At 31.7% G+C, this 27993-nt stretch overlaps 1 protein-coding gene and 1 pseudogene across 1 annotated transcript; one reads left to right on the plus strand and one right to left on the minus strand.

Moving 5' to 3' along the window:
* Window positions 1-272: 272 nt before the first annotated feature.
* On the minus strand, window positions 273-26691 carry LOC120176561. The gene is made up of 3 exons (XM_039182972.1): window positions 26400-26691; window positions 24934-25330; window positions 273-315 (listed from the first exon to the last, which is right to left on the minus strand). The coding sequence occupies exons 1-3, from the start codon at window positions 26545-26547 to the stop codon at window positions 273-275; spliced, it is 588 nt and encodes a 195-aa protein (XP_039038903.1). The 5' UTR covers window positions 26548-26691.
* Window positions 20513-23486, plus strand: LOC120176554 (annotated as a pseudogene).
* Window positions 26692-27993: the final 1302 nt, after the last annotated feature.

Genomic DNA, 27993 nt, shown 5'->3' on the forward strand with positions numbered 1-27993 from the left:
ACACTTCAAGTATCTGATACAAGAGAAAACAAATAAGTTAACTTGATTCTCACTTAGAAATCAAGCAAGATAAGATGACATAAGATTTACCTTTGTATGACGCTCAGGAAACAACTAGGACACCCGAGTTACTCTAGCTTTATGATGATTGTCCTTTGTTTGTAAATAATTTGGATAATGTATGATGGTACACAACCAATGCATGTAAATTTTGGATCGTACTGGTATGAATTCCAATGCACGTAAATTCTGTAATCGTACCTTATGCTCAACTAGGTTCGAGGTGTGAATTTTTGATACACGTAAATTTCGGTCCTCACCTTGACTTCTCGAGAGTCCAAGGTAGACTAAGGGCTATAAGTTCCAATGCACGTAAATTTCGGTTAGTGTGTTGTCCGATATGCACATAAATTCCTATCTCATGTTTGTTATGCACTTTTGCATGTTTATGACTCTGCACGCCAGCGTATTCATGTAATGAATGCATGAAGTATTGCATAGTTATTCTCGTGACACTGAGGTTGTGAGCTCAACATATGGAATGTGTTTATGTGCGCAAGTTAGTAGGGGATTGCTGAGGAACCTATCACATCCGTACATTACATAACAGAAGATTTACAGAGTATGTCTTAAGTATTTGTAGAGTCATGTATTCTATATGAACCTTGTATAATCAAGTAATAACTCTATTTTGATTTTAAACCATATGGTTGTGACGTACATATTTTGATTGACTCTTATATTTTATAAACGTTGAATTGATTTCCACTGCAATTTATGATGAATTATTTTGATGATTACAAATGTTTTAAAAAGAAATTTTCAGGTTGACCATTTTGGTGGTTTCGTGTGGTATTGAAATCCATGGATCTTCATGTCGGACTGGATTAGGGTGTTATAAAAATATGATGTCACAAAATTAAAAAATTAAACTCCAGTGACCGAAATAGGAGTGAGAAGATAATTGAGTGATAAATTATGTAATTTACTTATAAAATGTCATGTTTGTTCTGCTAAACTTTTAACAGCGAGGTATCAAAATGAAATAAAAAGTAAACATTAAGCATGATTTTGAAACAAATAAAAATTTAGGTACCAAGAGAAAACAAAAATAATAGTTTATATATTAAACATGTAGTTTACCCAATATAAAAAATGATACCTTTATATGGGTTTGGACATTTCAAATCTAAAACAAAAAGCTTTTTTTTTAAAAAATAAATTAAATTCATATTAAAAATCTAAAAAAATAATTTTTTAATGAAACTCGGTCAAATATAAAAATAATATTCCACGAATGATGAGTTCTCTCTATACTGTAAAAGATACCGTAGATCCCGAAATAATTTGCTGACACTGTTTTTTTCCAAAAATAATTTTGGAGCCCACGGTAATGGGCCAAAAAAACCATATTGGACCTATTCAACCCATTCTTATTGAGCCTGGCTCAACCCATCCACAAAAGAAACTAACCCGACCTGTATAAAAATAATTATTTTTTTACAAAATAAAAATAGTTACTCAAATAATGATTACTTAAATAAATGAATAAAAATAATTAAATATATTATAACACTTGCAACACAAAATCAATTTAAGGAATTACAAAATATATAGAAATATAAAATGTTTGAGAAAAAATTAAATTATAATTAAAGATGAATATATATATATATATATATATATATATATATATATATATATATATATATGAGCGGAACTATGAATTTATTATAGTAGAGGTTAAAATATTTTTATTTTATATATATTAATTGAGAGACTGATAAATTTTTCTTTATTTATATTTTTTATATATTAATTTAGTTTCTCAAACATGGTGATTTATCTAATTTTATCGAGAAGTTACTAAACATACGATCTAAATCGGTTCAGATTAATTAGGTCAAACACGTTATAAATTCCCGTGAATTTTTATTTATTTTTCTGAGACGATATTTTCAATTGAATATGCGTTGAGTGCATTAAATGGAATTGAAGAGTTTTAAGATTGAAGCAAAGAGGCGGGAGGGCAGGCGGCACTGCCGCCGGTGCGACTTGTCAGCAGCCTCTCCGCCGTATGTGTTGTACTACACATGTTCTAATCAATTTTTCGGAACCATCATTTCATTTATTGTCCACAAATTTCAATAAGGGTTATTTGCACTAGTCCTCATTCCAAATTGATCCTTATACTTTTGAACATTCTAATCTCATCCCTAAACTATAATTCTCATTCTAAATTGATCCCTGAACTTTTAAGCATTCCAATTCCATCTCTAAGCTATGACCCATTCCCCAAACTTTTGAACGTTTTAATTTCAACCTCAAGCTTTTAACTGACTCAAGGGATGTTATTGGAATGTTCAAAAGTACATGAACTAATCAAAATGGCATAGTTTGGGAATAAATTTAGAATGTTCAAAAGTTTAAGAACTAATTTAAATCAAAATTAGAATGTTCAAAAGTTTGAGAGCCAATTTAAAATGAGAATCATAATTTGAGGACATATAATACAGTAAACTCTTTCAATAATAAAAAGGTTCACACACATGTGATGATGTGGTTGTTTACCTCCTCTCTTATTTATAATGATTAAAGTTTAGATTCTTTCATTTGCAGATATAAAATATATTTTTACAACGATATATTTATCTCTTCGAGTAAATAGACGTAAAATTTTATATTAAAAGATGAATTTTAAAAATTTTAAAAAATAAAAATATATTATTAATAATAAAAACTTAAAAAGATCTCACATATATGATAGTTTAAAATTTTCAGGAGAGACGATTATATCTGTGATCCATCCCTATCTTTGAGTGCTCTTGCTCTAAAGGAATTAATTAATAATACTGATCATAAATATTTTAATTTCAATTAAAAAAACACATATTAAATTTTTTTTAATAATGGGGTATGCAAGACAATATTTTTTCGTAAACACACTCAACCATTTGACAATAAATGCTCTTGCCTCTGACATATGTGATGCTCGAACCTGAAACCTCAAGTGGTAACCAGTGGCGGAGCCACAACCTGGTGAGGGTGGGAAATCCTAATTATCTTTGATTAGTTACTTATTTTACTGATGGTGTTTATCCTGAAATCTGAGTTTTCTTCGATTAATTACTTGTTTTACGGACGGTACCCATTCTGAAATTTTATTTGTACTCATCCCATCGAAAAATTTTATGTTGGTAACATATGTGTGTTCATCCTGAAAAATATTTATAGCTCTGCAACTGGAGGTAACAATAGATCCTTTAACCACTAGATCACTCAGCTCATGCAAATCGCATACTAATTTATTCTATTATAATTTATAAATTTTAAAATTCGAAAAATTATTAGAAGAATATCAAATTTCTTATCATTCGATATAATTTACACGAAAAAATGGTTTGAATCTAGAAATTCCAATGCAATTAATGGAATTAACCATGGATTCCATTATTTGTGACTTGGAAAATTCCACTTCAATTAATGAATTCTAACCATGGTATGACTATGCTTTGTTATTAATGGGATGTCGAGTCATTTAATGTTCTTTATAGGAATCTTTAATTGAATTCGAATTTCCACGTAAGCAATTCAATTCGGTTAGATAATTAATATCAATACTTTTTTATATCTTTAATTGAATTTATTAATTCAAATGAAAACCACATTTTACATTTTAAAAACACAAAATTGCACATTCGTTTTCCTTTCTCATATTAAAAAAAAAAATTGTACACCAAAAATAATCCACAACGGATAAATTTTAGGGTAAAGTATATAAATGGTCCCCCAATTATAGGGTATTGTTTTGTTGAGTTATCCTACTATTAAAAGTTACAAAATGGTCACTCAACTATTCTTCGTGTTCCAAACTCGTCCTTTTTTTATTAAAATTTTATTGTGGTTCGAGTTGGAAATTAACCTGTTGACTGAGATATGATAGTCGTTTCAGATTCTGAGATTAGATTATATCATATATCAGTCAGTAGGTTAACATCCAACGGAAAAATGACGAGTTTGGAACATAATGACATCCTATAGTCGAGGGACCATTTATGTACTTTACCCTAAAATTTAGGGTAAACTACGCAATTAGTACATAAACTATCAGTTTTGGTCAATTTTAGAACCTAAACTTTCATTTTTTTTCAAAATCATACCTAATGTTTAGTTTTTGTTTCATTTCAGTGTGTCGCCGTTAAAAACTTAACATATTTAATACTTGAACTATCAGTTTTGGTCCGTTTTAATACCTAAACTTTCAGTTTTTTTCAAAACTTAACGTTAAATTTTGAACGGGTACTAAAATGAATAAAAATTAAACTTTAGATATAGTTTTAAAAAATTAAAAGTTTAAGTAATAAACAAACCAAAATTAATAATTTAAGTATTAAACGCGTAATTTATCATAAAATTTAATAATTCACAACTATTTTACTATATCACGTCAAGAAGATAAACGCAAACAAACAGAGGTTTGTTCAATTAGTAATCAGCTGGATTAAATTTATCAAACTTTTGTAATTATTATAACATTTCAATAACCATTTTGTAATTAGTCAATTAAACTAATAAACATTTTATAATTTACTAACTGGGTTGGTTCAATTGGTAAGTAGATTGATATTGTTTAAGTAGATCTCGAGTTCGAGTTCTTATGTATTCAGAAAATCCTCATTGGGAGACTCATCCAACAAAACTAAGTGAGTGATGCGGGTCGGTCTAAATTAATTAGGGCGAAGTCCTAGAACAGAAAGGAGAATAAAAAATACAAGATACTATTTTTTTGATTAAGCTAAGGTGATTATAAAGTAGTATATGTTCTAAATACTCTTAATCATTTAACAATGAACGCTCAAACATCCTGTTACAGCTACTAATATTCGAACTCGTGACCTCTAAGAACAACAAAGATTCTTTTAACCACTTAAATGTTATACAAAGCAGGGAAATTAGAACATTGTTGGTCTAATTAGTGTTGGGTTGGCAGGAACAAGGGGACAAATAAGGGTTTTCCCCCTCGAATTTATTGATTGTCATAAAGGTAATTATTTGAGACATTGGGGCCATTAATATTAAATTCTGAAAACATTAGAACATGTTATTTTACACGTACTCGTTGTCTTGATTTTAAAATTGCAATTTAAATATATATTTTTGCGATTAACATTTTAACTATATAGTTGTCGGACTTGGACTTATCTATTTAATTTTGCTTTTTCATTTAATATTTTTGACAAATAGAATCAAAATAGTGATCTTTAAAAAAAGAATTAAAATAGTGAAGAATATCTTATTTTCATTTTTTAATTCTTAATTTCATTTCTTTTTAATAAAATTAGCAATTTTTGTTAAAAATTCTTAATTTTTATAATAATGACTTGTTATAATTTTACCACGGTTTGTGAATTATGTTCTACTGACAGTACACCTTATAACTGTCCTTATTCAAGATCCTCACGTAAATGTTCGAATGACTATCTCAATTATTCGATTAAATAGGGTTAATATTAGAACCTACACTTTTAGGTTTGTGCCTTTAGGTTATTTAACTTTCATAATTCGACATTTTAAGATAGAGAGAGTCTTAAATTACCCTTAGTTAATTAGGACGAATAAAATTTGTTTGATTGCATTTTATTTTTAAATCTAAGGCAATGTTCACTTATTAGGGAACTAATGGTATATCTCCCGCAAGTATGCTCAGGGGGTGAGTACTGGTGATTCCCGAAATAGGTCGACATCCTTTTCAAGACCACATAATGATTTCTAAAATTAAGACAATGTACGGTTATTAGGTACAATAGCTTATCTCCCGCATTTATGCTAGGGGGCGAATATTATCGGCCTTAATAAACGAATATCTTTTTCAACTTTGCATCTGTAATGTTTTTTAAATTAAATAAAGATCGAACTCAAAATTTCCGATTTTAAATATAGGGTAATCAACTAGGTACCAATTTTTGGGCGCTTGTGGGGGGTACTAATCATTCCCCACGCGTAACTGACTCCCGAACCCGATTTCTAGATTTTTGTAAACCTTAAAACTTGTTATTTTGATAAAAATAAAATATTTTATTAAAATCACCCGGTTTTTATGGTGTTACAATCGCACCTTAAATGATTGGTGGTGACTCCTCACATTTCGAAATTTCTTTTCAAAGAAAAACCCCCAAGTCGGTACCTGACATTCCCCGCTCGGGCGAAAAACAGTGTCGACAACTTGGCGACACCGCTGGGGACTTTTGTTTTTAAAACAACTTGAGAGTCAAGCCACGAGTTGGTTATCCTATATTTAGGATTTTGGAAATTATGAGTTCAATATTATTTAATTTATTGTTCGTTATGTTATTTCAATTAAAAAAGATTTTCTCTTTGGTTAGTGTTTACACTTCTGTGAATTTATTTAGGACCGTTGCATATCATAACTTTAAACCAGAGTTCAATCTCGGTTTATCTAAGTAGGGGGAAACGTCACACCTCATGAAGAGCATTGGGCTTCCTTGTGTGGGTTTGAAAAAGTACCTCTGGAAAACATCCTAAGTTACATGTCCGGATATTAGTTCTGATGCACGCTTTTAGCGGTGTGATCCCCTAAGCAGAATCTGATTTGTAAGTCTGTAACGGGCCAGAATTAGAGTCAAACTTAGCAGGTTGTAAAGATGGCTTGGGAACCCAACCTCATGTAGAGAATTTAGTAAACATACCTCGCTAGAGCCATGTGGATAGCCTAGGAGAATTAGAAAACATGCAGTTAGGACTCTTAATTGCCTTTGTACGCTTATTTTTCAGTCTCAACTTTGAGTCATATTTAATTATTTCTACTAATATTAAATTTCTTTGACTAATCATTTCAACTAATTTGATTCTTTTTGTCTTATTTCTACTGCCTTGTTTTCTTTTGGTCTTGTCTTGTGCTTTGTTGTGTTTTCGCATAAACATGACATATCCTTTAAAGGTATTGATCCCTGAAATAATTGATCTTTTAGAAGGTTCTTGAAAAATAATGTCCACAACAATGCCTTTCACTGGGATCAATAGAATTTCGAAGATACTCTACGTAGATCTAGTAGCGTCAAGAGAGAGTCTACCTACTAAAGAGATAAGCCAGACATCTACCTGCTGAGATAACAAGGTGGACTCAAGAAGATTCGACGTTGAAGCTAACAATTAAAGATCACGAACCAGCTCGAAAGATTTCTAAAAGTAGGAGATGAAGTAAAAGCTTTGAAGATTATGCAATACCCAAATGATCGCATAAGCTGGACAACTTGAAGATGAACCAGATTTTCATTTCCCCAATATACTGAGACATTGTCGGTTTTTCAATAATTATTCAAGGAATAGTTATTTTTTGGATTAGTTCCTTACTGCATTTGCATCTAGCATTTTGCACACCCATTTTGCATTTGCATTTGCATGTGCATCTTTACATCTTTGAATTAGCATATATGTATTATACATTACATGGTATACATTGCATCTCAACATGCATTAATCCCGCATCCTGGGAGTAAATTGCGGAGAATCTTGCGATATAAGGTAAGATGAAGTCACCCAATTCGTACCAAAAAAGGATTGAGAGCTATGGACATGATGTTAGCACTGTCTGAAGTTCGAGGCACACCATTGAGATCTGTGGGGCACATAATAGTAAGGTCCATAATTTAATTAACCCAAGAGCATAAACCTTTAATAATAAGACATCCTGGTATAAAACCAAGAAAAATTCTTTCATCCACCGTGAAACCTTATTGCACTGGCTTTGTCCTGTCTGAACGTGTTTTTTTTTCTTTCCTTATTTTTGCAATAAATGTTTTGTTGATTGAACTTATGTTGTTTTCCAAGGTTATGAGCAATAAATCAAGTTTTAATATTGTAATTCTTTGAATATCGAATGAATTAAAGGTTCTTTTACTACTTCATTAATTATAGATCTTTGACAAGGGACAAGATTAGACCTTCCATACCCCATCCAAAGCCGAAAGAACCATTGTTGGGTTTCTTGCCCGAAATAACACACATTTACTACCAAAAGACCGAACTTTAACATCACTTTCCTCTGAAACAATAAAGTCATGCCCTTATCCTCCTCGGGACACCAAGATCCGTACTTTTACCTTCCTGGACACAAAACTAGCATTCTTTTCCCAACTTCAATAAACTGGGAGGCTTAAAGTAGAAGATGGCCGTGTGTACGAGAACCATTCCTTCAAGAAAGACAAGAGGGAGTGTTACACAATGGTATCTCTAAGGCAATGTTCACTTATTAGGGAAATAATGGTATATCACCCGCAAGTATGCTCAGGGGTGACTACTGGCGATTCCCAAAATAGGTCGACATCTTTTTCAAGACCGCATCATGATTTCTAAAATTAAGACAATGTTCGGTTATTGAGTACAATAGCTGATCTCCCATATTTATGCTAGGGGCAAATGCTATCGGCCTTAATAAATGAATATCATTTTCAACTTTGTATCTGTAATGATTTTTAAATTAAATAAAGATCGAACTCAAAATTTCTTATTTTAAATATAGGGTAATCAACAAGGTACCAATTTTTGGGCGCTTGTGGGGGTGCTAATCCTTCTCCACACATAACCAACTCTCGAACCTGATTTCTAGATTTTCGCAAACCTTAAAACTTGGTATTTTGATAAAAATAAAATGTTTTATTAAAATCACCTGGTTTTTATGGTATCACAATCGCACCTTAAATGATTGATGGCGATTCCTCACATTTCGAACTTTCTTTTCAAAGAAAAATCCCCAAGTCGGTACCTGTATTTCCCCGCATGGGTGAAAACGATGTCGACACTTCTCATCCAACGATCCTAAAAAGGTTTAAAACTTTTTAGTTTTACACTATATAATTGTATCATATTGATTTAGGATTATTAGATTGTGTGAGTTTAATAGATGATATAAAAACTTTTAAATTGAGTGTGTGTGTGTGTGTGAACTAGGATCATATGGACTTATAATTATTGGATTGTGTGAGTTTAAAAGTTGATATAAACACTTTTAAATTGAGTATAATCCACTTTTATTTCTCCTAAAAATCTCACCATTTATATTTATTAATCTTATCCATTCATTTTCACTTATCTAATTATCCTAAAAAAATTCACATTGTATCAAACAAGTCCTTCTCTCTTTTATAAATGCAACAATTATTAAATTTTTTGCTAATTACACCGAATTTGTCAACTAAGCTATAGTTTTTAGGGGATTAATTAGAAAGTTAGATGGTGTGATGCCTACACAACCAATCTAAAAAATATTTTAGCCTTTGCAATTGTACAATTTATATATAACACTATTTGATAATTTAATGAAATAATTGCACCAATCATCCTTCAACTATGACCCTGATTCTATATTTATCCTTAAACTTTAAAATATTCGAATTACATATCCAAACTATCGAACTATGCCAATTAGGATATTCTGTTATAAAAATAGTTAGCTTAACTATTAAATGTCATATCATATATGACCCCCAGACTTAGTCTAGATATTACGATCAAATTTCAAATATCACACTAATAAAATCTATCTTTTATAAAGTATTATCCGTCAATAAATCATCAATAATTATCATGTCAATTTATAATCGTATTTCAAAATAGATTTATAAGTAGCGATTGAAAAACTCATAAAATTTATTAATAAGAATTAAAATATAAATATATTCTAATGCATGCTATAATAAACACTACAACAAAAATGGTCTATAGCGGCGTTTTCTTTGTCCTATAACGGCGTTTTCTTTGTCCTATAGCGGCGTTTAAAAGCGCCGCTAAAAATGCTGTCGGCGTATGAAAAAACGTAGTAAAAAATGCCGCTAATACAAACGCCGCAACTGTTAGTGGCGTTTTCTACTAATAAACGCCGCTAAAAGTCAAGTTATGTAGAACCTAAACCCATATATAAAAATTTATAAAAAAAATTTAACTCACGATAAAACAATATCTTTTTTTATTTAAACCTCAAATCTCCAATCCTTAAACCTAAAATATCAAACCCTAAAAAGAAAAATATATTGTTTTACCGTGAGTTAAAAAATACTTCTTCATGAGTTATAAATTTTAATTAAATCTAAATAATTTATTTATTTAAATCTAATGGGTGTAAGTAGTGTAAAATTTATTAGTTTTACATAGTCTAAGTAGAAAATAACCCAATATATATATAAATAGTTAGATTAACACTTAAAAAATGAGAAGATAATCTCAACTTTCGATTTCCCCAAATTCAATTATCCTAAAAAGGTATAAAGCTGAAAGAGTTTTACATATATATATATATATAGGATCAACTTACGCAAGTGTAAAATTTTTAGGTTTTCACCCTTTTAGGATCGTTGGATAAAGAGAAATAAAAAGATGAGATTAATTCCTTTTTTTCACTGAATATCTTCTCATTTCCTATTGTTAAGTGTTAATATTAACATTTAATTTTATCTCATCCAACGATATTAAAAATGTATAAACCTTTTTAATTTTACACTATATAATTGTCTCATATATATATATATCAAAGCTCGTATTCTTTGTTGAGTAATAGTTCAAGTAAGTCTTGAATGAACCTATCAAAAGATTGATGCAAATAAACTAATTTTTTTTCGACGTCTCCGAGCTAAAGATCCTCATTTAATTATAGTCATTGAATAAAAGAAACTCTGATGAATATCTAATTCTTTCTTGCAGTTATTCTTTTCTAGTAAGTTAATAACAAACAAATTCTTCCGATTTATAAAATAAAATTTTCAATGGTTTTTGCTACCATGACATTCCTGACCACAAATTTTCCTCTATCTTTTTTTAGCATTACGCCTTGAAATAAGAAATTGCATTGATACTAGGTATAAAAAAAGCATATTAACTAAAATAAAGATAAATATAAATGGATAAATAAATAGCGGGTTTCATCATTTCTATGGTTACTTCTTAAACGGTGAGTCCCTTCTTTTAATATATATATATATATATATATATATATATATATATATATATATATATATATATATATATATATATCAATTAAAGGTTGAGATTATCTTTTCATTTTTTATTGTTAATCTCAGCTTTTGATTTCTTCTTGTAATCGTCATTTTTTTACCGGAACCCAAATCAATACCCGATCCAAACAATACACAAACCCATTTACAAACGAACCTCAAGCTAGCCCGAGACCCAACCAGAAAATAAAACTCAAAACCTAACTAAGCCTAAAACTCGAGGCCCAAACTAAGACCCAACCCTGGGCCCAAGCCAAGACCCAATCTGAGTCTAACCCAAGCCTTAGGTGGTCGTCCAATCCCCCCAATCAACTGTTGTCGTTCTCTGCCCCCAGGAAGAGGGGTTACCATTCCAGCACGCATGCCAAGTTTCACTCAACTTCTGTAGAAAACAACAGATAAGAAACAAAACATAATCATTTTTAATTTTCTCTGTAAACGGGTATAAAACCTAAACGTATACACTGTAAATCGGGGGGTTGATTCTAAAAAAACACTATGTAACTTTTTTCGAAGCAATACAAAGAATACAAAGAAGTTTTTTTTCTTTCGAGCAACACCAATCTATTTCATTTTCTATCTTTTTTTACTTCATTAAAAAAAAACCACCAAGCAAGCATTTTTATTTTGAAAATAATAAACCAAATAGAGCAATGAAGCTATTTTAACAATAACCAACAAAGAAAAGAGAATACTTATATTCGGCAGGAGCCTCACCGGCGATCGGGGTCTTATTCGGCCAATCCGAACAGTGAGGATGAGCGCCTTGAGGAGGGGAGCAACATACTAAAAAATCGAGCCGATCCAACGGCAGAGAAGGGAGATCGGATCCTGGGAAAGCTGAGGGGTCTCAGCCATTTTCACGGCTTTGGAGGTTGTTTTACTAAAATCATATGTTTTTATGGTGTCCCAATCACACCTTAAATGATTGGTGGTGACTCCTCACATTTTAAAATTTCTTTTCAAAGAAAAACCCCAAAGTCAGTCCGCTATTTCCCCGCCCGGGCGAAAAATGATATCGACACTTCTCATCCAACGATCCTAAAAAAGTGTAAAACTTTTTAGTTTTAGACTATGTAATTGGATTATATTGATCTAGGATTATTGGATTGTGTGAGTTTAATAGATGATTTAAAAACTTTTAAATCGAGTATGTGTGTGTGAACTAGGATCACATGGACTTAGGATTATTGGATTGTGTGAGTTTAATAGTTGATATAAAAACTTTTAAATCGAGTATAATCCACTTTTATTTCTCCTAAAAATCTCACCATTTATATTTATTAATCTCGCCCATTAATTTTCACTTGTCTAATTATCCTAAAAAAAATTCACATTGTATCAAACAAGTCCTCTCTTTGTATATATTTCTTTTCGTTGGAAAAAAAAAAGTTTTAAAGAGCACCCAAAAGAAAGTTAAAATCTTTTAATTTACTCAAATTCATTATAATAATGAACCAATAAATAAAATGAAAATTCAGAGATAAAAAATTTAAAATGCAAATTGAAAATTAATTGGAGTGGGGCAATGTGTAGAATAACTGCAACAATTATTAAACTTTTTGCTTATTACACCGAATTTGTCAACTAAGCTATAGTTTTTAGGGGATTAATTAGCCTTTACAATTGTACAATTTATATATAACACTATTTGATAATTTAATGAGATAATTGCACCAATCATCCTTAAACTATGACCCCGATTCTATATTTATCCTTAAACTTTAAAATATTCGAATTACATCTCCAAACTATCAAACTATGCCAATTAAGATATTCTGTTATAAACAGAGTATATCATGCAATCAATTTACGATAATCGATAATTTAGACATGACGTGTTCATACAGCATCAAAGATGATATGAATGTCATGCAAATTAACTATCCCAACTACATCACCAAACGATTTTAAGATGTTATCATCATACAAGGATGAACTAGTCAATTATTCGACAATCGATATTATCATCCAATAAGGATGACCAAGTTAGCTATTCGATATTGGATATTACCACCCAATAATAGGGATGGGTATGGGACCGGAACCCGACAGGTTCTGACCCGACACAATCGTGTCGGGTTTTTTTTTTTTAATTAGGTTTGGGTTTGATTTTTTAGAGGTTGAGTTTGGGTTAGGTTCGAGTTTAGAGTGAAAAATATCAAACTCAAAAAAATATAATTTTACTTTATATATTTAGGGATAGTTATAATAATACCCCTCTAAATCTTATTTTTTTTGATTAAATATCTATTTTTATTAAATAAAAATAATATTTTTTAATAAATATATTATTTTAGGTCGAGTTTGAATTTTATCTCAAAAAATTGAGTCAAATTCAAATCCTGTGAAGGACGTAAATTTTTTTAGCCGAGTCAAATCAGATCAAATTGGTCAAAACCCAACCTATGCCCTTCCCTACCCCATAAGCACAATCATTTTTATTATATAAAGTTATATAGACATAATTGTTGGATACCAAAAATGTAAGGGTAAAAAGGAAATTAAAAGTTTCCTTTCCATGGTAAAGGGTTGTAGCCGACAAGCTTTGATGAAAGGAAAGGAAGGGTTTTCCGACAAACACTGGGGTTTTCATGGAGTAGTAACGACAGAGATTCGGACATGGCCCTCCCCTACCGTTTGGGACCCACGCGTCATGTTGTCCCATCCTGACGAGAATCTCACAGTCATGTGGGGTCCCATCAGACCTGACCATCATTCGACACGTGGAATATTCTGAAACGTTTGCCCTTGTCTTCGTGTTGTCACGCTAACGTCGACAGCAGGACCGGCTCGGCTCCGGCAGTGACTGCTAACTTTACGTGTTTGTCAGCAACGAATGGTGACAAACGGCTACGATTTTATCTAGGACCTATATAGACAAAAGGAAGGGGGAATTGCTTCTTTCCTTTTTCCTGATTTTACTACTCCTATCAGTTATTTTCAGCTTAGCAGATGGAGAAGAATTTTTAGTATATAATATGGAAAATTTTTAGCATAAACTACCTATTTGGTCACTAATCTATCATACTATTAGTACTTAATTTATGTTTTAATCACTCAATTGTTTTTTTTTTAATTTATACGTAACGTTATGTTTTGATTATGTTTTGGTCAATGATAATAAAATATTATTTGTGATGCTGAAGTGTCACCATTAAAAAATAATTTTAAAAAAACCCTCGTCAACATCACTACTGTGAGTAATCAAAATATAATAAAAACGTAATATTATGTATGATTTTAGAAAAAAAATAATAGTTAAGTGACCAAAATAAAATCTAAGTAATATATGGGTGACCAAATAGGTAGCTTACCCTAAAATTTTAACTCCACCTCTGAATTTTATACAAAATACTAACTTAACCTTAAACTTTAAGTAAAATACTATTTTACCCTTAAAATTTAGAAAAATATCAATTTGATCCCTAAATACAATTAAAGTCCCATTGTCGATCGACACTCGTCACCGTAAGATAATTTGTTATGCTAAAGTGTCACCATAAGATAATATTATGTCACTACTAAAAATGATTTTTAAAAAAACCTCATCAATATCACTATTAATTTTTTTTAACAATGAGTAATCAAAATAGAATCAAAATGTAATATTATGTATGACTTTGAAAAAAAATAATTAAGTGACCAAAACAGAAACTAAGTAATATGCGGGTGACCAAATAGGTAGCTTACCCTAAAATTTTAAATCCACCTCTGAATTTTATACACAATATTAACTTAACCTTAAACTTTAAGTAAAATACTATTTTACCCTTAAAATTTAGAAAAATATCAATTTGATCCCTAAATACAATTAAAGTCCCATTGTCGATCGACACTCGTCACCATCATCAATTACAGTTGATTTACGTCACCAATCACCAATAACCGTTGGATCTTAAAATTTCCAGTTCACTCATTTTTTACCTTATGGACGCGAGTTTGGTGTCTGTTTCACCGAAAAATACTCCAAACTTCACAAATCAAATCTGAATCCCTTTCAAAATAAACCATGATAATTAATTTACCATTATATTCCTTTAAAAAGAATGACACAAAAATCTAAAATTTTATCGTGATAAGTATATATTATAGTGATAATAATTTATCTTTTTACAAATTTTGAGAAGTTGTATATTATAATTTTTATATTTTATTTTTGGTAATTTTATAATGTATATAATTTATCAAAATCTACGAGTATGATTGGAATGGGTATATTTATCGTTCCTGACATTATTCATTAAATATAAACAATTAGAAGTACAAATTTTAATATACTATAATATTTTATAATTTTTACGTATCTTTTTTATCCCATGAAATTTATAAGTTTATGCCTAAACATAAAATTTTACGTCTGTCTATATCAATGAGTAACATTTAAATTGATAAAAAGATAAATATTTAAGATTAAAAAATTATTCTTTATTTTATAATTATGGCATCAGTAATTAACGAAAAATAATTAAAACTTTTATTAAATCAATTGTGTTCTTTTTCAAAATGTATATCAATGCACGAACTAAACTATCTCAATGACTAAATGGGTGCTTATTATCCCTATAAATTTTGGATTCGAGCGTATCATATGTTAAGACTGTTTGGACGTTCATTGTCAAATGAGTTAAAAATCGTCTAAACAAATATTACCTTATAAGATTAATAGAAAATTTATAGCAATCAATTTGTTTATTTTTAATGAAAAATAAGATATTTTTTATTATAATATTCTTATATTCTCTCAACATACTACACTGTTGTTGTTGTTTTTATTAATTTTTAATATAAAAGGATAAACTATATCATTAGTTACCAATCGATTAATTCTTTTTTTTTTTACTTTGATCATTAAATTATAATTTTAACAAAAACATCATTAATATCAGGGCGGATGCATGAAAACCCTTAAGGCATTATTAAATAACAAATCCAATTTATCATTTTATTGGAAAAACAACCCCAAACATCATTAATTAAAAAAATACTCCTAAATTGCACACGTAGGATGACATCGCGTTCTGTAAAAAGCGAGGTCAGACCTTGCGTTTTGCCAACCGAGAAATTCATCAACTTTTCAAATAATTTCATTTAATTTTTAGATAAATGACACAAAATTTGCTTTTCGTAAGAAAGCAATGTTTGACCTAGCTTTTCACATAATACGATGTCATCCTACATGAGCAATTTAGAGAGTATTTTTTCAATTAAAGCCGTTTGGGTTGTCTTCCCAATAAAATAATAAATTGATGTTTTTCATTTAATAACATCGACCCTTAGGGGAGTAAGTGAATCCTCGTTATTTTGGAAAAATTATAAAAATTAATTTATATAACAGTTTGAACCTCATTTTCTAATTTTTATATCTATAATTTATTAATTTTACATTTTTTTATTTTAATCATAGATAGTTAAGAGTTAATTACGATGATGACATAAAAGTTTCAATTTTTTTTTTAATTTTCCATGTATTTTTTTATTTTAATTTTCCATGTCTGAAAAAAAGACTCACTTCAAGAAAGACAACCAGAAGACAGCCATTTTAGAAATAGGGTTAAGTAGGCTTGTTTCAGCTCTAAGCAAATTATTTGTTTAATAATAATATGGGTCTGGGATGTCTTTAATTATAAATCAATATTTTAATAAACAAATCCAATGTGACCCTTTGACCAACGTTTTTCATCGTTTACCGTTCCATCATCCATTTTTATGAGTTACCAATTTAGTCCATCTGGCAGTCATCTGCCACGTTATCAACCACTGTGGACTACCACGTCAGTATCATGGATCGCTACATCAGCACCGTAACAGTCAACGATAGAAAATGTTGGTCGAAAGACTACATTGGGTGTATTTTATGAATTGGAAGGTTACGTTGAGAGAAAAAATAATACAAGTGTCACATTAGTATTTTCCCAAAAGTACAAGGACCCCTTATGAATTTTTGCCTTTGCTTTTTGTTGGTCATAATATTTGTCAGTGAAAGCTGAAAAGGGCATTGCAACAATGAGAGAGTAGGACAAGATGGAAGTCATTTTCAGTGTTTGGTTCCATCTCCAACTGTTTGTGTCTATTTGTAGTTTATATGTCTGGTTAAAAGGTCACTGTCTTATTGCTCTGAACTTGTTTATAAAAATTATAAAAGATAATAAACATTTTAAAATATTCAAAATATATCAAAATTAAAAAATTATTAAAAACAATGGAATTACTCAAAATATATCAAAATTATAAAAATTAAAAATTATAAAATTAATTAAAAATTAAAAGAAACAATGGAATTATAAAAGATAATAAACATTTTAAAATATTCAATAAAGAATTTAAAATATTAAAAACAAAAAATATTATGAAAAAAATTCACACTTCTATTGGATAAATTTTCTTTTTTTAGCCCTTCGGTTACAAGATATTGTCCTGACTAATCTGGACCGACGCTGGTCGCACACTTAACTTTGATAGGTGAATCTCCCAGCGGATATTTTCTGCTTACACAATGATTTGAACCTGAAACCTTGCTTAAAGAATATCAAGCTGCTTACCGCTTGAACTGACCTCGTTGGTTTTATTTAAAATTGTCCGAGTTTACCACCCATTTTAGAATAAATTTATACAATTTTTTTAAAAAATATTTTAAAAAACGTTACTCCAATATATATATATATAATTTAAAAAAAAGTTTTAAATAATTTTTAGCCAGAGTTCATAGATGCCCATTTATAGTTTAAATAGATTGGTGCCATGTCTATATCAAATAATTAAATTTTGGAAAATGATATATTTGCTGTTAGCATTCCCCATTTTAATTTTCACTTTACAGATTTATTATTATTATTATTATTATTATTATTATTATTATTATTATTATTATTGTTGTTGTTGTTGTTGTTATTATTATTATTGTTATTATTATTATTTCATAACCAATAATGACAATTATTTCCCTTAAGTAGTTGTGGATAATGCACCCAAACAGTTAATACTAACCATAGTCATTATTAATGACACAAATTATATATAAAAAAGGATAAACTATACAAATGATCACTAAACTATGTTGAAATAATATCTTTAGCCATTGAAGTTTTGGAAGTTACAAAACGATCATTAAACTTCCAAACCATTACAAAATGATCATTAAGTCATGCCAAGCTATTACAAATTGGTCATTAAATTTATCAAACTGGTATATTTATCAAAATTTTCAGCATTTTATAGACCCAAACCGATTAATTTGTCCTTAATCCCATTGTCAACATCTTATAATTACCAAACTAAATTCCTTAATCCCAGCATAGTATCTCGCCCTTCAATTTTTGACCTATCAAATTAAGACAAATTTCCCAATTGAACAAGTCCAAATATTATTTCATTAATTCCCTTGTTCCATGATGTTAAATAAATTACCAAACTCATTATATTGTTTATTAAAAAAATTAATGAGAAAACAACCCTAATTCTAAGGGTAAATTTCTAGATTCATATTTTGATTATTGCCTTTCTAATAAAATTAAATTTGATCTATGCAAGTTAAATAAAGGGTAAATTATAAAAATGGTCCCTCAAATATAGGGTACTATTTTATTAATTTCTTCGACTATTAAAAGTTACGAAATGGTGATCCGACTATAGAGTGTTGCTGTGTTGAGTCCCTTGACTATTATAGGTTACAAAATGGTCACCCGACCATTCATTATTTTCCAAGCTCATCCCTTTCTGTTGGAAAATGGGCAGCATTCTAAGCTAAATGTTAACTTCCTGGTTGTGTTATGATAAAATCTAATCTCATAATATCAAATGACAATCATATCTCAATCACCATGTTAACGTTCAACTTAGATAACTGTCAGTTTTTCAATGAAGAAGGATAAGTTTGGAACATAATAAATAGTTGGATGACCAATTTGTAACTTTTAATAGTCGAGAGACTTAACAAAGTAACATTCTGTAGTCAAATGACCATTTAGTAACTTTTAATAATCAAATGACTTAATAAAATAATACCCTATAGTAGGGGACCATTTGTGTACTTCACCCTTAAATAAATAAGATAAAGTTTAAACACACATGACATTTATAATAAAAATAAGGGAAACAAAGGAGAAAATATGTGAAAATGCATTAATTTTATAACATAAATTAAAAAGTTAATTGTATCATATGTCCTTAAATAATGTAGTCATTTTAAATTGGATCTTAAGCTTCTTAACATTTCGGTTTCATCCCCAAACCATAATTCTCATTTTAAATTGACCTCTAAACTTTTGAATGTTTCAATTTCATCATCGAACTTTTGAATGATTTTGGAGATGTTATTGGAACATCCCAATGTTAAGGACCAAATCCCAAAGGAAGATCATAGTTTAGAGATATGTGGTGAGATTAACTCCAAACTAAAATATAATTCTAATGCTTTAAAAAATAAAATAACATAATAATTTATTATTTTATTTTTAAATTGTAGTGGTTCAAACAAGTAATATATCTCATAGTTTTGATTTTTTTTAATTGAATTGATATTATTCAAATTATTTTTATTTTTATTATAATACGTAATAAATTAAAAAGAAAAATAATTAACCATGGTTAGTCCCGAAGAGTTAGGGCCTCGGACAAAATGAAAGCTTTAACTGTAGTCAGCCTTGATTTCAGAGTTGCATGAAAATCGTGATATCTTCCACCAAAATATCGTGATATTTTAATAATAATAATAATAATAATAATAATAATAATAATATTTTTGGGGATTATTAAATATTTAATTAATTTATCAGACTGATTTATTTTATAATAAAATTAAATTCTCTGATTATTTTTTTAATTGGTTGGATGCTTCCTTTTCTGTTTTGTTGGGGATATGTTCCCACTCGCTTCTATGTCGCGTGGTAGACACTCCTTGTCAAAATGAAGTGCTGAACAATGAATTTAAGGTATAATTTTTTCCATCAGCCCCCCTACTCTTTCAACTTTAAACATTTGTCTATTTTACTTTTAATTTCTGTAATTTAATCATCAATCTACTTTTTCATAAAAAAGTAAATTTTAACTAATTATATTATTAACTGATTTAGGTTAAACTCCGTTATTTATTATAATTGATTTTTGGTTTTGAAATTTAAAAATAGAGGAACTAAATTTTAAAATATCGAAGAATACAAGGATTGGGGATGAATTAAACTATATAACAAAAATCAAATTAATTTATATTGTTTGATTTAGTTTCATTTCGGTTTAATTTTAAATGAAATTTATTTTTTTTTAAATAAAATAATTCTAAAGCTTTATAGTTAATAAAATGAATGGATTTATGGAAAACAAAAATCTATTTAATAATAGTAATAATAATATAATTAATTTATATAACAAGTGACAAAGGCAGAGTCCTTGGTCGGCAAATAACACAAAAATCTTCAGTGTTAAAATCTCTCTTTCTCCTCTTCACCATCTCTTCACTTTTCCCTTAACTAAAAGCACCCCTTTTCACTTCCTTCCTTCTCTGAATTCATGGATTATGTCATGTTGTTTTGGCCTTAAGAAAAGGGTTTTGTTTTTTGCAATTTTCTTCATTCATCATATTCTGGGTTTCCTTTCTTTTGCTGGAAAAATCTCTCCTTTTGTTCAAAGGGTAAGCCCTTTTTTCTCTTTTCTAACCCCCCTTCACCCCCCTTAAATTTCAATGGATTGTTCCTTTGTTTTTGTTTTTTTGTTAATATTGAAAAAAAAAATCTTGGTTTTATTCAATTGTAGCTAATTTATCTGTCTCAGTTGAATTCCTGTTACTTTCTTTACAATTTTTGTTGTTTTTTTGGTAGATTTGTGTGTATATATATATGTGTGTATATAAATTTTGTTGCTTTAAGTATTTACTGAGACATGCCTTGATTTTTCATGTACTAACAGGTAATCATCAAGTGGAAAGAGAAAAACTGAGTAAAGAAAGGTTTAGTTGTTTTTATCCCCGTAGAATTGGAAGAAAAAAGATGATAACTGTCATGGATTCTAGGAAAGAAGTAATAAAAAATTCCGAAAAATGCTTAGATCCTCAGCTATGGCATGCCTGTGCTGGTGGAATGGTACATATGCCATCAGTGAACTCCAAAGTGTTCTACTTCCCTCAAGGTCATGCCGAGCATGCCAATGGGAATGTGGATTTCGGGAATCTCCCGATTCCGTCGCTCATCTTATGTCGAGTTTCCGCTGTTAAGTTCATGGCGGATCTCGAAACCGATGAGGTTTATGCCAAGATCATGTTGGTTCCTTTGAGAGAGAATGATTTTGGGGTTGAGGATGATGTTTTTTGATGGGAATGTTGGGGAGATGGAGAGTCCCGAAAAATCGGCTTCCTTTGCTAAGACGTTGACTCAATCCGATGCTAACAACGGTGGGGGGTTCTCGGTCCCGCGTTATTGCGCGGAGACTATATTTCCCAGGTTGGATTATAATGCGGAACCTCCCGTTCAGACTATTCTTGCAAAGGATGTCCATGGTGAGGTTTGGAAGTTTAGGCATATATATAGGGGGACGCCTCGCCGGCATCTTTTGACGACGGGGTGGAGTAATTTTGTGAATCACAAGAAGCTTGTGGCTGGTGATTCGATTGTGTTTCTTAGAGCGGATAATGGAGATCTTTGTGTGGGAATTCGTAGGGTGAAGAGAGGACTAGGGAGTGGGCATGAGTATCAATCTGGTTGGAATTCGGGGAGTGGAAGCTCCATTTCACAAATCGGGGGTTATTCTCCATTCTTGAGGGAGGGGGAGAGTAACTTTATGCGGAAGGACTGTTATGGGGATACGAGGGGAAGAGTAAGGGCTGAATCGGTGATTGAAGCTGCCACTCGTGCTGCAAGCGGGCAGTCCTTTGAGGTTGTTTACTATCCACGATCAAGCACTCCCGAGTTCTGTGTGAAGGCCTCGTCGGTTAGAGCTGCAATGCAGATCCAGTGGTATCCCGGGATGAGGTTCAAAATGGCTTTTGAAACCGAGGACTCTTCACGGATTAGCTGGTTCATGGGAATGATATCTACTGCTCAGGTTGTCGATCCCATTCATTGGCCTAACTCTCCTTGGCGTCTTCTGCAGGTATTTTACTTTTACTCCATCGATTGCCATTGAATAATTAGCATCCATATGTTCTAAGCATTGATAGTCGGCCCAAGGATTTGTTCCATATTTTCTAAGTTAATAGTCAGCTCGTGTATTTGTTCGATTTAACGTCTTTTAGGTAGCATGGGATGAGCCCGATTTACTCCACAATGTTAAGCGAGTTAGCCCGTGGTTGGTTGAATTGGTCACAAACATACCAGCAATCCATCTCAACAATCCTTTCTCACCACCGAGGAAAAAGATGCGGCTTCCACAGCACCCGGACATGCCCTTACCTTACCAAATTCCGATGCCATCTTTTTCCAGCAACTCTTTCAGGTCCAGCAGCCCCGTGTGTTGCATTACAGACAACATTCCTGGAGGCATACAGGGAGCCAGGCACGAACCGTTCGGAATGTCTTCATCAGATCTCCGCTCCAACAAGCTGCATCCAGGTCTGTTTCCACCTGGTTTTCATCAATTTGATCGTGGTACTCCACCTACCAGGCTCTCCGGTGACAACTTTAGCAGCGACAACGGAAACAATAGGAATATATCTTCCTTGTCAACAATAGGAAATCCGACCCGGAGTTTGAAACGAAGCAATGAAACAAAGACACCCCATATCTTATTGTTCGGCCAACTCATTTTCAGTGAGCATCAGGCTTCTCAGAGCTGCTCAGCTGATAATGTCGGAAACAGTTCGTCAGATGGGAATACAGAGAAAACTGTGATCTCCTCTGATGGAACTGGATCCGCCTTACATCAAAATGCTCGGGAGAATTCTTCCGATGAAGGGTCTCCTTGGCACACAGAGCATCAAAAAACTGAGCTCGGTTTGGAGGCTGGTCATTGCAAGGTGTTCATGGAATCAGATAATGTAGGAAGAACCCTCGATCTTTCAGTTCTCGGATCATACGAAGAGCTGTATGGGAAGCTGGCTAACATGTTCGGCGTAGAAAGTTCAGAGATGCTGAGCAGCGTGCTCTACCACGATGTTTCTGGTTCCGTTAAACACACCGGAGATGAGCCCTTCAGGTACACTACAGGTTCCTTAGCATCAATTCCTTATTCTTTCTAAACATTTGCTTTCGGTTTATCTGCCGTATAATCACTTGCTTTCGGTTTATCTGCCGTATAATCACGTCTCTCCCAGCGAATTTATGAAGTCAGCAAGGAGGCTAAACATTCTTATGGATTCAAGCAGCGACAACATAGATAGATAGAGACTAGATAGAGACGAACGGACCCCCGAAAATTGTACAGTTTTTATTCCCATTTCATTTCTTCTCTGGTAGTTGTGAGAAAGCCCCATTTTCAACCGTTCTTATGGAACTAAAAACCACATTTTGTTGGTTTAACTTGAATTTTCTTTCGACATAAAAAGGATCGATGTCCATCGTCTTGTTCTTTTAATGGGAGTCCTAGAAACTGTACATTTTATGAAAGAAAAATGGTGCAGGCTGCCATTTTGCTCCTCACACAGCGGAGTAGGGCCACAGCATGCTTAATAATTTTCCCAAGTTAAGCCTTTGTTTGTCAATTTTATTATGGCATTTGCCTGACCTTTTGATAAGGTGTTCTTTGAATATTGCAAGAATCAGACAAAAAGATCGATGACAACCTGTTGTGTTAGGTCATGGGGTCTTGAATCTTTGTGTCTGATGCACAAAGATCACATCTTGAGATAGAAAAAGAGTTGTTTATTTTATATTCGAACTTTCGAATGTCGTCTTTTAAAGACGATTGTATGAACTGATCGAGCAAAACTCCGAAAACTTCGAGTTTTAGGTGCTTTATACATGTTTATTTGACAGGGAGAAGGACATTTGTATTGCCTAGGGTGGAATGTCTCATTAGCATCACGATGGATGAATATCGTTGATTGACTAACGATGTTCAAAAATGTTCAAAAATGTTTTTATTGCACAAGTGTCATTTATTACTCACAAGATTAATAATTAGAATACTTTCTCCATGGAAAGAGTAAACTTCAATCAAGAACAATAACTGATGAACATTGATATACAATGCTCGACACTTCCAGCAGATCTAACCTACCATACCGGCTTAAAATCGGAACTCTAGCATCTATGGAACACCAAAACAAGGCCTCGAGTTAAGAACCGTGAATTGATACCTTCTTCTGTTCTTCTCTATTCGATAGTCATTATTTTTCTCACCCTCTCAGCCTTCTCGTGATCATTTTCCGGTAATAGTTTATTTCCTAGCCCGGAAAATCGGTTACTTTCACTAGATTAACAACATTAAAGGATAAAGAGGTTCAACTGAGCTACTCTTATGGTTGCATAGAACTGTTCTTCGATAATGAAAGTATAGTCCGTACCAAATGAAAACATCGAGAACCGAACGACATGATTTAATAATTTATGTAGAAACTTTGGAACATATCTAGCTTCACTCGAACTCTCGTTGGTTACAAGATCTTGAATCATTACAAAGGAGAAAACCTGTCTCTTTTTCCTTTCCCGGCCTTTCGGTATGAAGAGGTACACAGAGGGTTCGGTTAATCAAACAAGGTTGGTGAAAATAGTTTGCTAATGGACCTGAAATCCATTTATACAGCTACAGGATAGTTATTTCGAACTAGAACACACGGATCACAAGTACTCAACCATAGTTATTTCGATCTAGAACACACGGATCATAAGTACTCAACCATAGTTACTTCGAACTAGAACAATACTCGGTCATAATCAGATAAAAGCCTTAGCCTTAACCTTAACCTTAACCAGGCTACAGAGCATTTCGGAATAACTATTAGGAAGTTTTCATGCATAGAAAAGCAGAGAACAATTGAAGTCACCTTCTCTGTCGAAGTGGTCCTTTTCTAGGAAGAAAATCAGCAACGGTATCGATGGTTAATATACCAGTCACATAACCTTTATTAAGACTAAATCTCCCATCGAAACCTCCGACTTTGAAACCTTCGGCTCCAATTAAGAACATGCCGTCAACCGAACCACCGATGACGGCGACCAAACAAGTTCTCCTGCAACCAGAAGGAATCGAGAATCCCATAAGCATTCCCACCAGTCTATTAACTCGTAGCACGAAATCCAATGGGAAGGAATATCCGGGAAAGAACGAGCTGCAGTGAGTTTCAGCCACTTCCCAACAGTCCTCTAACCGTGCCTCCCGGACAACAACCTCAGGAGACACGGCCGGGAACAGATCGGCAACTTGAGTAGCTCTACATGCTCCTATACCCAAAAAAAAAAACAAAAAACAAACAATGAACATCCAAATTTTAAACAAATATGGCCTCTAATCATATCAATTTCACTATCTGGAAAACAAGACACAAATAATCAAGCAATTGGCAAAGTCAATAAACAACAATCCTTTAATCGTGCTTCCCGGACAACAACCTTGGGAGCCACGGCCGGGAACAGATCGACAATTTAAGTAGCTCTACATGTTCCTATAGCAAAAAAACAAACAATGGACATCCAAATTTTCAACAAATATGGCCTCTAATCATATCAATTTCACTATCTGGAAAACAAGACACATATAATCAAGCAATTGGCAAAGTCAATAAAGAAACAACAATCCTCACGTGCCTCCCGGACAACAACCTCGGGAGCCATGGCATGGGAACAGATCGACAACTTAAGTAGCTCTACATGCTCTTATACCAAAAAAAAACAAACAATGAACATCCAGATTTTCAACAAATATTGCTTCTAATCATATCAATTTCACTATCCGGAAAACAAGACACATATAATCAAGCAATTGGCAAAGTCAATGCAGAAATAACAATCCTCTAACCATGACTCCCGGACAACAATATCGGGAGACACGGTCGGGAAGATATCGACAACTTGAGTAGCTCTACATGTTCCTATACCAAAAAACTATCAATGAACATCCAGATTTTCAACAAATATGACCTCTAATCATACCATTTTCACTATCTGGAAAACAAGACACATATAATCAAGCAATTGGCAAAGTCAATGCAGAAACAACAATCCTCTAACCGTGTCTTCCGGAAAACAAAGATATTGGGAGACGGCCGGGAACAGATCGACAACTTGAGTAGCTCCACATGCTCATATACCCCAAAAAAAACAAGCAATGAAATCCACATTTTCAACAAATATGTTCTCTAATCACAGCAATTTCACACGTATAATCAAGCAATTGGCAAAGTCAATGCAAAAACAACAAAATACCCAAATCCGATAACTTCATGCTCAACTAAGTTCACATGTTGACATATACCAAAAACCAATAAATACCCATTACAGACGAAATCTTTACCTAATCTGGGAAGTGATGAGTGATGAGAAAGCCTGGGGGGAGGAGGGGAAAAGGGTTGGGGCTGTTTGATTGAAAGAAGGGAAAGAGAGGATTTTGAGGAAGATGATGGGGGCACAGTGAGTAAGGGAACCGAGTTTAAGCTCCGCATTTCAAGGGGACTTGTGCCCTTTCAACTCACTTGTACGTATGTATGTCTGCTTAATCTATGTGGGATTTTGAAGACTGAACTACGGAGGAAGCAATGGATCTTGTGTAGAGAATCTTTGGACACAAATGTCGTTATACTTTGTGTGGTTTGGTGGACAAAATATCATCTTTTTATCTCACTTAAGCAAAGGTGGTGGACGAGCGAAGTTATACGGTGCGACAACTTTAATATATAATTAAAAAAATATTATCGATTTTATTATTATTTAAATAATAAAAATAGTAAAAAATTATTTAAATATTATTATTTTTACTTAAAATATTATTATTTTTACTTAAAATATTAATATTTTTTTAACATTTTCGGTAAAGTATCCAACAATAACAAAATCGATAGAAAAAATAACAAAATCGGTAGCGCTTTATCGGTTTTGTTAATAAAATCTGTAAAATACCCAATAATAACAAAACCGGTAGAAATAATAATATTTTCAGTAATTTTTTACCAGTTTTATTATTTAAATAATAACAAAACCGGTAGCATTTTTTTAACTGTATATTAAGGTTGTCGCACATGATCATTTCCCGTTGGACGCTAGAAATCGAATATTAATTTGGTTTAAAATTGTTTGGCTTGAGAAATGATTATTTTTTTTCAATATTCGATTGACGATTAATTCGGTTTAAAATCGTTTAATTAACTGAATTAACCAAAAATATTATATATTATATATATTGATTGCATATTTTAAACTAAAATACATTAAAAATTCAGATCCAATTATTTTTAACACATTAGACCCATTAAATTATTAAGACCTAAGTAAATTTAATCCAAATAAAAAATTGCATCTATTAAGGTTAAATTAATCTAACTAAAAAATATAAAATAATTTGGTTAATTCGATCACCATCCGAATTAACCAAACAAAGTTCGATTAGGTCTATATTTTCAAAAAACATATTTAGTTTGATTAACGGTTAAAGAAAAAAATTGATTAATTCGATTAATGATAATTCGATTCGATCGGTGGTCAAATTAACTCTTTGAAAGCGATTACTCAACGTTTTTTTATCAAGGTTGAGGTTTTAAGAAGGTTGATCTAAGATAAAAGAAAGGAATAATGACTAAAATATAAAAATATAGGGTAAAGTATACAATGGTCCCTTTGCTATAAAATATTATTTTGTAGTCTCTTGACAATTAAAAGTTATAAAATGGTCTCTTGACTATACGATATTGCTTTGTTGAGTCCTTTGACTATTAAAATTACAAAATAGTCACTCGACTATTCATATGTTCTAAATTCGTCATTTTTATTAAAATTTGACAACGTTTGAGCTGGACATTAACTTGTTGATTGAAATATGATAAAATCTGAACCCAAAATCTTAAAAGACTATGTAACTCAAACGATTATGAGATCATATTTTATTATATCTCAAT

This window comes from Hibiscus syriacus, unplaced genomic scaffold, assembly GCF_006381635.1.
Source record: "Hibiscus syriacus cultivar Baekdansim isolate YM2019G1 unplaced genomic scaffold, ASM638163v2 tig00112249_pilon, whole genome shotgun sequence".
NCBI lineage: Eukaryota > Viridiplantae > Streptophyta > Magnoliopsida > Malvales > Malvaceae > Hibiscus > Hibiscus syriacus.

What these genes read in the sequence shown, in the direction of transcription:
- LOC120176561 (XM_039182972.1), bottom strand. Translation starts at nt 26,547, where the DNA reads ATGCGGAGCTTAAACTCGGTTCCCTTACTCACTGTGCCCCCATCATCT. An exon ending in CTCATCACTTCCCAGATTAG is followed by an intron (nt 25,331 to 26,399) that starts GTAAAGATTTCG and finishes TTTTGGGTATAG; the next exon opens with GAGCATGTAGAGCTACTCAA. An exon ending in GGACCACTTCGACAGAGAAG is followed by an intron (nt 316 to 24,933) that starts GTGACTTCAATT and finishes AGTCAAGGTGAG; the next exon opens with GACCGAAATTTACGTGTATC.